A 12,124-nucleotide genomic window follows, 5' to 3' on the forward strand; every position below is an offset into this window, starting at 1 on the left:
TTAGCCCTTCATCATGATCCTTAACTTTGGGGGCAGAGTCTGTGCTCAAAGTTTCTGAACAGTGACTAACTGAACAGTCTCTGATCTTGATTCAGAGCCTCTAGACAAAATGTTTGTTTCTCTAATCGAAAATAACAACAGTAATTTTACAAGTATATAAATGTAATTTATAAACAAAGCCAAAGACTGTTTAAAAATCTAGCTAACGAGAAAATCCAGGATTTAAATGTTCATGTTGTCTGCAAGCTTTAATTCAAGTAAACTGTTCAAAACCACCAAGAGGCAGCCTCACAGTGCTCTGTGACCTCCTAAGGAGGGGAAGCGCAGAGGAGGCGCCGGTCTCTGCCCTGGGATCTGAGGGCAGGATGCAGGGGAAAGGCACAGAGCTCTGCCAGGGGAGGATCAGGCTGGGCATCGGGAGTGTGCCTGTGTCCTGAGGGTGCTCAGGTACTGCAACAGGCTTCTGAGCCAGTTGGTGGGTGCCCCGTGTCCAGCAGTGTTCAAGAGGTGTCTGGATAATTCCCTCAGTCATACGCTTTAACTTTTGGTTAGCCCTGAAGCAGTCAGCCAGTTGGCCTCGATGGTCTTTGTAGGTTCCTTCCAACTGGACTAGTCTACTCTAGTCTAGTTTAGTCTAATTTTCAAAATTTGTTTAGGTTTCTCTCTTTTCTTCCTGTTAGAAATGCATCAATAAAGGAAACACACATGCTCTGAACAGCACTAAAATTTGCAAGAACAGAGGCATGTCTCTGCAGGTTGATAAAAAAAAAAATCAACATTACACATAATACAACCAACCTGTAAATATAAAGGCTGAGGATTCAAAAAAAATTTAAAAAAAAAAGTACAAAAAGTACACAGTCTACTGTACATACCTGAAATGCAGAAACACCTGTGCTAATTACATCACTGACACAAGATAAGTGCACAGCAATCAGAAGACAAAGTGTTAACAGTCAGTGAGTTGCCATGTAATTACCATCACATCCAATGGAGTTATCCAGTACTGTATGTCCCGCATTGTTCGTGTTATTATGTGGTAACTATCAAATTACCACGTGTCATCACTGTAACATTAGGTTGATCCAGTATGGAAATTCATTCTGCTCAACAGCAGTCCAAATTCTTCATTTTGTCCCTTTGGTGATGAGGACAGGTGGATTACGTACTGAGCTCTACTAAAGGTTAAAGGACTAGGTTAGGCACTTCATAGATTAAACCTGTTCAAATAGCCTGATTCTGCCACCTTTTCCCACTATGAGTTTCATTACTCTACTGCAGATGGGATAATACTTGACAGGGTACTACTATCTGTCCCAAAGTGATCATTTTCTCCTTAAATTTCCTGTAAAACCTACATCAACTTTCCCTCTCTACGGCTATAGTAGTTACTATCTTAAAAAAATAAAGTAGAAAAGCAGGCTTTGCCTGCGGTAAATGGAAGCGAGTCAAAGACATCAGGATATCCATTTAGGACTTACACTATTACTAATCTATTTTAGTGAGAAGACAAACAGAAAATATTACTATGATGGGAGGAGAGACTATTTCTGTTGTGTTATTTTTTTTTAAAGGGACAAACAAATAAATATATCATGATAAGCTTTAACTCACATGTTTCCTACATCTATATTTCCGTGCAGAACAAAATTAAGTGTTAGAAGAGTTTTAAAACATGAATACACACAAGTCTTGGAAACAGTGCAAGCAAGGGAGCAAAACTGCAAGTGTAGCTCTCAACCTGGGAACCTCCCACACTACAACAAACTCATTAGCAACTGCTAACAAGCCACCTGGTGTGAGCTACATGATAAGTGAAAATACAATGGCGAGGATGTTATGAAAGTGGTTATCACCCATCAGTGCATTCACTACAAGGAGTATTTTGCACATATATTTTACATTAACACTTGGAAGGTGCTCAGATGTTATGTGAATGGGAGCCCACACAAGAGCCCACACAGATGACACAGTGGTTTCAAGGGCTCAGGATTGTTCACTATTACCTTAAGTGACATCTAAATACGTGTATAGCCAAATTCATACACAAACAAAAGTTAAAGACATTAGGGGGACTAAGACAATTGTGCAACTATGTAGATAAAATTTGAAATATTATAAAAGATTTATCAAAATAAGAAGAGTTCTTTTTTTACCATGATTAGGTAGCATATGGCAGGGTCCCTTAGAAGACAAGACACTTACTGTTTCACACAGGTTAGCAGAATAAAATATACAGTCTGGGGAAAGTAAGATCTATTGACAACTACCATGTGTCATCTTCGCTAGGCCTGGCCTCATGTTTGCAAGTGTGTATGAGGTAAACATACACATACATATAGAGGTAAAACAAATCTTTTTATTTTTTTCCTTCTGAAGAAAAGCCTGAGGACTCAGAAAGACCTGCGGCGATGAGCCTTTTCTTTATAGAGCACTTCCACCTCAACATCTGCAGCTCATAGTTGAGTTCTTAGAAACCGGTCATCGATAGCGAAGGGCAGTCCTTTGGCTACATCTGATAAAAAATGGCTCGAAAGTCATTTCTTTGCCAAACTTCACTTCACTTCCCCTTTTTCACTTTCGCACACCGCATTTCTTACATCTTGCTACATTTCTCTGAATCTCCAGAGTGGCTCAGTGGCTCGAGTTTAGAGCAGTGGAGATGCATAAAGTTTTGAAGTATTAGGCACAAACAGCTAGCTAGCAATTATACAGTTATTGTCAAATCACGCATTGTTGTCTCTTCAGCAATTTACTTCCACCCTTTCAGTATTTTCTAGAATCTCCTGCAGAATCCAGCTCCCCTCATGGGCCAGTAGTTTCAAAGTTGTTTAATAAGGAATGGCAGTCAATCGAGCCAAATGACAATTGGAAGAATAACACCTTGCAAGTGATTTCAAGATGACCAGAAGCAAGAAATGGAAACAGATTCATGTCCTCATATTATGTCCAGGTTGTTCTTACACTGTCAAATATAGTGCCTCCACCTCACAAGGAATATTGTTCTGTTTATAGTAACAAACATAGTGGAACAGCGTACACGTAATTCAAGAGGTTTCACCACTGCTCTAAGGGGAGACAGTAAGAGTAACAGCATCCTACCCTCATCTACACTACTTCTTGCACCATTTATTTCCCTAGCAGTTTCTGTACAAAGAACTTTTACGTGAGCTTGTGAATATTTCCGTGACGCAATGACCAGCATCTACATCACTGGGCTCTTTCAAATCACTGCCTTAAATAAAAGTTTCAGGCTCATGCTACCTGTGGTGTTCGTTGGAAATAATGAACCAAGTTATGGAAGAGGGAGAACAAGGACATTGCCTCTTTAATTTTGCATGCATGATAATGTTTTTAACCACTAAGGTCATACCTGCATGTGATGACTGACAACTTTTCAGCTTGATTCAAAGCAAACAGCTGTTGGTTTGATTGCCTAGCAACTAAAAGTTGATGGATGACCCTTAAGATGGATAACTACCATAAATCACCTCATTCAGACTCTCAGGGAAAAAAATTAAAAAACAATGGTTTTCATGACATTTGCTGCACTCCATAATGTGCCATGATAAATTTGGCTGCCTTATGGATGCACAGTTGTGGCTGCTGAAATTAGACACTTTTGTTTTCTGCATTCTGCACTTCTTGTAGCCCCCTCTGTAAGGTGTGTTCATATTAATATACTCCACTGTCAGAAGAAAGCAGAATACCAGAAGCTACTGTCAGTCACCACAAGGCAGGGAGAATCTGTATTGAATCTCTGCATCACCAAACAGCTTTTAATCAGGAAACAGCAGTCTTATATCATGGCTATGGCACTGGGCTACATGCATTAATAATGGTTACAATATATTTAGTGTAATGACTTGACCCCGGTCAACATTATTGATGCTGTGATTAATATGAATTTGATAAACTGCTTCCTCTTTGAAGACATTTTGTATGTTTCTCAAGCAAGAGAAAAATACTTTTTATGTATAAGTAAATACAGCAGGACTTCACAAAACCATTCTGATCTCAGCTGCACAGGTGTAAAAATAGATTTCTCATGATTTATACTAGCAACCCAGAAACTGGAATCTGGACCACAAAAAAAAAATAAAAAAAAATCCTCATTTTCATCTCATTAATAGGAAAAAAAAAAAGCTAACCATGATTCTAAATGGAAGACCATATTCTTCCCAGAGAGTGTTCAGACAGAAAGGGAAATTCCCTTTTATTGTTCTAGATAATAGGATTTCTCTGTTTGTTATGTACAGAATACATATGCATTCAAAAACAGATGTTCATAATTGTTTCCATTGTTTGGATTTTTTTTAAACTCTTGAGCTTGACTATTCATATGAAAACTCTCTTACTGAATTTGGTTTATGACAGCAAAGTGATTTCTGGTTTTATTTAAGAAAAAAAATGAGATAGTTTAGTGCAAGATTTAGTATTTCCTTGTGGAAGTGTTGTCTTACATGTTAGTATGTGAGGAGTTCATCAAGGACAACAAATGTGGCAGAACTACCTTGCTCTTAGCTGATACACGTCAGCCCACATGAATAAACTGCTGCCCAATGTAAAATTTTTGGACAGTATGGTAACTCCCAAACTGTGATACATGACCCATTGAAGAGGGGGCAAGTGAAGAGGGACCCAAGCTATGGTTAGAGACATGAAAAAGAACTCAAAAAATGAATCATTCTGAAATGGAAGATAACGAAAACTAGAAGTCAAATGGAAAATAAGTAACTTCAGCTGGGGAGCAGGGGGTTACCTGCAAAAGCAACTGGGAAAATGATGGTAAGGAAAGAAAGTTTCAAGTTGGGACCGAGATGCCAGAATTTTTGGTGAAAGCATGCTTGAGATCTGCTTGTGCTGCCAGCTTCATGTTGTATCCAGATCTCTGCTACCAGCTTCAAGAACCTTCCCCTTTACTGAAGTTGGCTGAGCATCTTCTGAATTCAAATTAATTCACCTCTGAAAATCAAAAGTCATGTTTCAAAGTGTGAAACACATTCTAATAGACTCAATGAAGCACAGAGAGGTGTTGGTGGTACAAGATCAGAAGTAATGCCTTAGCTGAACCATGCCTTCAGATTTTGAACAGGTTGTAAGCATTTTTCCTAGAACACATATTATGAAAATACAAGGTATGTTTTCACTTGCAAGATCCAGAACTACATTTCTAAGTTTTACACAGAGGTGGAATGTAAATACAGTATGCATCAGGCTGTTTAGGTCTGCCGTATATCTCAACAATCAACAGTGGTGATGCTCCACAAGGTACGTGTGCAACTTACTAGAGTCTCTCTCTTTGTACCATACCTCAAGCAGTAAGTGCCCGTGTAGTTTAGATTCTCTGCCTCTCAAGCAGAGATGAACACAGCAATGTAACATTGCTAGTTGGAATGCAATTTATTTAGAGCTTCTGAAATTTCAGATCACAGCGTTCTATAATCAATACTTTGTGTTATTCAACCACAGTACCCCTGCAGCTGAGAACCTAACTAGTGTAATTCACACAAGCAAGAGTCTCAAGTGCACCTAGACGTGTTTCACATAAAAGCACTTATATGTGTATAACATTCAGGCGCAGTCTCTATTTATTGTCTCAGCTTTAAGTCCCGGATGCCTCCGTGAAGGACCCACTAAAGAGGACAAGACGGCATGCTGGCCCTTTAAAACTGAAATGCTTGTTTCCTTTCCGTAAGAAAAGTAAATCATGCTATAGTGAGTGGAGCTTTGAAAAAGCATCCATCCATTAAAGTTCATGGATCCTCGTTTCCAGATTGTCCCTCCCCTGGCTGTGTCTCAAGTTACAGCCTTGTACAATCCAAGTCTAAATAATATTCACTATGATAAATGACACCATAACTCCGATATCCACAATCAATCTTTGCTTTAAAGATACATCCATCTTCAATAATGTTGATGGGGATTCTGTAAAATGGGAAACGTGACTGTTTTCCCGACCTCCTAACAGTGGGGGAAGGAAGCTCTGAGTGATGGCTGTCAGCCCACATCTGGCTGCAAAAATAAATTAGCCTTATGTAGACAAATGAAAGGACCAGCCCTGACTAGAAAACAGCCACTCCTGAGCAATGGCTAATTTATAGGACTCCTTTCTGGAAAGTTCCTAGCTGAGGCTACAGTCTCCTTAGCTATCTCTTTAAATGATATCTGATGCTGTAAATAACTTCAGTGTGGTAGGAACTATGCAAAGTACAAAGAGTGATTTGGTGGGGGAAGGGGAGGAGACAATAACTTTCTCACATTCTTTGTACATGATCAAAATGTAAAATTCGGCCACTGAAAACACACTCATGCACACACGCAAACAAAACTTTTGTTTCAGTAGAAGTGTTGCTATATTTTGAAAATACTCTCCCCTTTGTTCGACAGACGACTATTTTCTGCTTTAACTCCTTTGTCATCTCCTGGGCTGCAGGACTGAGGCAGCAGCGTGCAGATATCCAACTACTCGGTGCCAGTGACACCTTGAGGTTGGGGGATTCTTCCCCTTGGCCAGGGCTGTGGACTTCTCCTTGTGCCCACCTGCCCGCTGCTCGTCAGGGGAGCACCTGGGGGTCCCTCCAGGTCACCTCCTCTGGGCAGGTGCCACAGGGCTGGGGCATGACACGGGGACACCCTGAGAAATGACCCTCTGTGTTTGCTTCAGCGCCTGGTTTCCGAACAGCTCGAAGGGAAATTTAAAGAGGAAGGTGGAAGAAGACTCCCTGTCTCGCTGCCTTATACGAAGCACAAACCCCTACCTGCGCACAGGACAGTGGCTGCCCCTTCTCCACAACTGAAATGCTTTACTCCCTCATCCTTTACGCCTTTGACCTTGCCCTGCTGTGGAAAGATGCAGGACTTTAATTCTGATGGTGGACAAAATGCGGGGTTTACAAACAAACAAACAAACCCCCCAGACCAGGAGAACCTCACGGGAGGCGTCGGAGAAGCGGGCGAGGGCAAGGCTGCTCCTGCACCCAGCCAGCCGGCCCCGCATCTGGGCACCGCAGCTCCCCGGGGGAGGTCCGGCGGCGGCGGCGAGGGTTAATTCTGTGAAGGTTGAAGGACTTACAGTAATGCTGTGAAGACAGAAACATCACAGGCTTTCCTGGCAAGAGGCTCGCAGAGGGTAGGAGGGGACTGCGAAATGAACTCTCTCAGGCTTTGTCGTGTACGTTTCCCAAGGCCCGGCCTGGCCCCTTTGATAAATGACACATGTCATTCTGTCAGGGGCTGACACTGCAGCTGGGAGGGCCGGTGATGTATGGCTCCGCTGAAAAGGAAATCAACTTTTTGGCACCGAGCGAGACTGTGCCCTGTGTAAGGATTTTGTTTCTCAAAAAGTGAAAGATAGACTTAGGATTTATAAAAAAAAAAAAAAAGTTGAAAAACAGATTGAACGACAGCTTACACTTAACATAAATTAACTCGGTAATGGTGAAATGTGCTAGCCTGTGATAAATAAAAGCTACATTAGTCAATTATTAATCACACTCCAACTTGTAGCCAAAACCCATGACTTAAATCTGAGGCCTGAGCTGCCTTACAAACAGATAAGACAGTGTTTGATAGATGTCTTGCATAGTGTAATCAGGAAGGAATCAAAGGCTTAGTGGTTTAACCAGGGGGAGTGTGGAAGGTTCTGGAAACTGAGACTGGGTAAAGTGGATAACTGGATTGAAAGCGCCCTTTCACTGGGGATACAGTATATCTTTTGACTGCTTAAAAAGAGAGAGAGACAGAGAGAGAGAGAGAGAAGGGGGGAGAGAGACATATCTGAATTTGGTTTAATCTTTTTTTTATATACAGGAATGTCTCAAAACTGTATTTCCCTTCCCCACCTCCCACCACCACCACTGTGTTAAATCATTTAAATCTGATCACTATTAAATGGATTCTCACCGAGACATCAAGTGTTTCAAATATGATCGTTTTGCACGGATTACAATTTAAGCATTTTATTTAATCGAATGAACTCGCATCAGGCTGCAACACATTCATGCAGATACAAGCTGTAGAGAAAAAGCACAAAGCTGCATAAACTAAACGATTCCTATTCAACCAGACTGTAAAGACAAAATAAAGGATTCCAGATACGAAAAAAAACTACACATCCGAAAACACTGTGGGGGGGAGGAGAGAAAAAGGGATTCAGTATCAAAAAAACAGCCTTACTCCCATCTGAAAGGCTGAACTTGCGCATCACCTTGATGAGATGTAATCACAGACTAGCTCTGCTTTTTGTTTACCCTCTATATGCAGAGCAGTATGACAGCAACTGAACCCAAAGGTGACTTTCATCCCCTGACCAGAGAGACAACTGGCACAAGACCCATGTAGCAACAAACTATCACTGCTAGGGGTTGGGCTGAAAAGCTCCTAACTTTCTGTAGGCCCCCTATCCAGCAGTGAAATTCAGACCGGACAAGCATTTCACTATCTTCCTCCCAGCATGGATGCTCTCCTGCCTCCTCCATGCCCTCTAAAACATTGCATCATTGAAAAATGCAAGGTTTCATCTGATACATCCAGCCTGCAATAGAAGTATTTCTTGGATGAATTGTGAACTCAGATCCTGATCTAGCAATGGGCTGTACATGGGCGCACCCCTGTGACTGCATGAAGCCGGCTGCTGGATCAGGGTGTTCGGGACAGGTAAGTCGCTTTCTAGCATCAGTTGTGTTTTCACTAGCAATTAATAGAGAGCGTCAGTAGGAACGGGGCTCACAAAAGCGCTTAGGGACTTTCCTGGATCAGGCCTTAATGAGCATTGTTATCAGCTCTAACACTATATAAATGTTTGTTTCTCAATCTCTAATTTACATATACTTTCTATCATTTCTAGTGATGTACCAGTCATATCAGTTCATCAATGACTTTTTCAACTCCCCTGAATCCTCGGACATGATGCATAATTGCAGTATCGCACAAGTGACTAGCTTTTAACCAGGGCACAAAAAAAGAAGCAGATCCAAATCAGCAAAGTAAACATTCACAACAGCAACCAAGAAGGACTTCATCAGACAATTTCTCCAGCCACAAAAGCACTGCAGAGAAAACCTCTGACCTTTAAAAAGAATAATTTACCTTTCCCCCTACACACGCCATAGTACTACTTTATCGTATGTAATACGTAACTTTTACATGTTTTTATGTGGGACAGGGTCCAATGTGCTCGGTGCTGTACCCACACACTGAGAAACAAATGAGCTTTCAATGTTAATCAGGTTAAATTTCATTTTTCAGTTTACACACTTTGTATATGTTTGTCTTTTTTGCCAATAAAAAGATGAGAACAAAAATGAAATTATCTGTAACCATAAAAAATATGCCACCGGTTATAGCCAAAGTTTAAAGTATGTACACATTCATATGCACATACGTAGGTGCATTAAACGACATACATTCACTTGCCCTCCAACCTGCCATCAGGATTTTATATCCTGAAGTATTACTGTAATGTTAAATACTTGATGCAGTGGTGTGGACTTACTAGTAAACCCAAAAAGCAATCCAGGTTACCTCAGTTTTTAGAAGTAAACTTACAGTTTCACTCAAGCAAAATCTCAGATAATCTCAACCAGCTGAAAATGACAGCAGTTGTCTAGATCAGAGCAGCTATATAACCACTCACCAACTTCAAGGTGGTGCAGAGAGTGCTTAACTGAGGAATTTAAAAACAAAACAAAAAAAAGCACAAATTTCAAAGTAAACGAAATATGGAGATCCTTTGAAACACAAACTTTAGTGACAGGCCCTACAGATAGTAAAGCTATTTTCTCAATGCATGTAAAATTTGACTATAGAAAGAAAGATAAGGAGCAAGGGAAAACCGTGTGTTCCAAAACACATGCACACCGTCTGCTGTTTTAAACTTTTGCCTTCCTATTGCTAAAATATCATTTTTTTTAAAGTCCATAAAATTTCAGATAGTGTGCAAAATGTTTATATATTACCAAGGTCTCCCTTTAAAAGGTTTATACTTTTACTTTATGACCTGTCCTTGATTTGACACTTCCGCTCATCAGAAAGGGATTTATAAAATAATCCTGAAGGTGAGGAACAGACATCTGTCAGGGACTGGCTGAGTTTCACTTTGCGAAATTTAAGAAGGGAGAGAAATCCTGTTAAGCTCTCTTTAGTCACCAATAGACATCAAAGGTAATAATTAAAGAAGACAGACGTCATAAAAATAAATTTATGTAGTTCTTTATAATGCACAAGCACTCTAGTGTGTAAAACATCTATTAGAGTGAAAGAAAATACAACATTCCAAATGAGCAAAAATCTGTTTTGTTTGAGGTTTTTTTTGCCTACTTGAATAACATTAAAAAAAAAAAATACAAGTTTAAACTAAAGTCTTTCAAAACCTTTGCCATCTGTGGGTACATGAACTATGGATGACCCCGAATGATTTGCACTCTGCTCAGAATCCCTTAGAAAGCACGGGAAAAAGTATCATTAAGAATGACTGATGACTGCCAGTCATGGTTGACCTCACCCAAGCTTTGGTCTCTGCCTCAGTAATAAGCTGTCCTTTATTAGCACCAACACTCCATAAAAGGGGTGTGTTTAGTCACAGGATAGTGGCCTTCTAATGCTCATTGCTTCTCCCTGAAAGATTGATTAGTGCTCATTTTTACTGCCTTCACAGTATATACAGTGACAGTGCTGCAGAGTGTCAGGGCCTGCAATATTGATGATAAGTACAACTACAAACTAGAGGTTTGGAAACGGCAGAGGATTGGGAGCTCACTCTTCTTTTCAACTGGAAAACACTACCAAAACAAAAAGAACAAAACACAAGCTCATGTATGAGCTACCGATATTCTGGTGAAGATAAACCGGGGCTAGGGAATTCCCCTTCCCTGAACAAGAGCCATTGAAAATATAAAACTTAACAGGAAAGGTTGTATTTCATTTGGTTTTGAAAATGCACAGGCTTTCTTCCTTTCACCTACCAGATGTCAAGGCAAAAAAAAAAAAAAAAAAAAAAAATTACCCAGAAATATGATTCTTGTGTTTATTTCTTATACACTGATATTCAGAATGGCTTTTAAGTAGCGGCTTACAGGGAAGGAAAAAAAAATTATTTTGTAAGCACAGAGAGTGAATGTTCCTGATTCGGAAGCTACTGCAGTGCCCCTTTGCAGCAGCAGGTGCCTCCTTGAGGGTAAAAAAGAAAGGAAACGTGAAGAAAACATGTTGGCCATGTATCACCTTCTGCTCAAATCTGCTTGCATTAACATGACTCTTCTGCAGCTTTTACTCTCATATTCGAAGTCAATGAGATCGTTGCAAATTCCTTCAGTGAACTTAAGATCTGATGTATAACCTGGCATCATGGGGGAAAAACTGTATGGCAGTAACATAGTATGCAATTCCATGCAGTGCAAAGAATATTTAAAGTAGAGCAAGACCCAGATGTGTTCCTTGCAAAGCATCAGCACCGCAGTGATGAAAGAGCAGGTAAGGATTCATGAACTTTTTCATATTAAGAAATTCCAACCTGAATACATTACTTGGAAGAGCCATGCCTTGACTTGATTTAAAAAGTAGAGCAGAATTGAAAACAGTCTTTAAAATGGGTGTTTTAACCAGAGACTTTATAGCATACGAGGCCAGCTCAAAGTTATACTGTAGTAGTTTAATATGGAACAACTTGTCCATATGGCTCTTCCTGGGAACGAGTCATTTCACATGTTACAGCAAGATACAGCTGAAAAAAGGCATGTTTCACTGTTACTTTTATATAGCTGGGAACTTGAGCACAGCAACCTCATACCAAAAAGTATTACAGCAAGAGTTTACTGCATTAATAATAGGATGCCCTACTGCTGTGACACATTCTGTACTTTGAAATAAATATTAGTCACAATAGTTAGGTTTTAAATTCATATACTTTAAAGCTGAGCTGTAACTATGACACTTGCAATAGTGATGATTTGCCAATAAAGCCTATTAACCATTTCACAAAGAGCTCCTTCTTTTATTCAGTCTGTTGTACTGTTTTAAAAATATCTTCCTGTACCTCATTTAAAAATATTCTTACTTTAAAAGAAAAAAAGAACAACAACAAAACACTAGCACTCGAAAACTGGATATTGGAAATTCATGTTCA

General features: G+C 40.0%; 1 protein-coding gene across 2 annotated transcripts in view; it reads right to left on the minus strand.

The window, feature by feature from the left end:
* Positions 1–12,124, minus strand: part of TSHZ1 (teashirt zinc finger homeobox 1) — a gene marked incomplete at its 5' end in the record, with an annotated part of 52,891 nt that overhangs the window by 30,481 nt on the left and 10,286 nt on the right. The window contains one exon of one of the 2 annotated variants that reach the window (XM_084282688.1): positions 5,610–5,712. The exons of the other annotated variant lie outside the window; for it this stretch is intronic. Within the exon in view, the coding sequence (XP_084138814.1) occupies positions 5,610–5,712 (103 nt within the window). Of the gene's footprint in view, positions 1–5,609; positions 5,713–12,124 lie in introns of those variants that run through there. 2 annotated transcript variants of the gene reach the window in all.

Source organism: Netta rufina (genome assembly GCF_964035555.1).
Source record: "Netta rufina genome assembly, chromosome: 2".
NCBI lineage: Eukaryota > Metazoa > Chordata > Aves > Anseriformes > Anatidae > Netta > Netta rufina.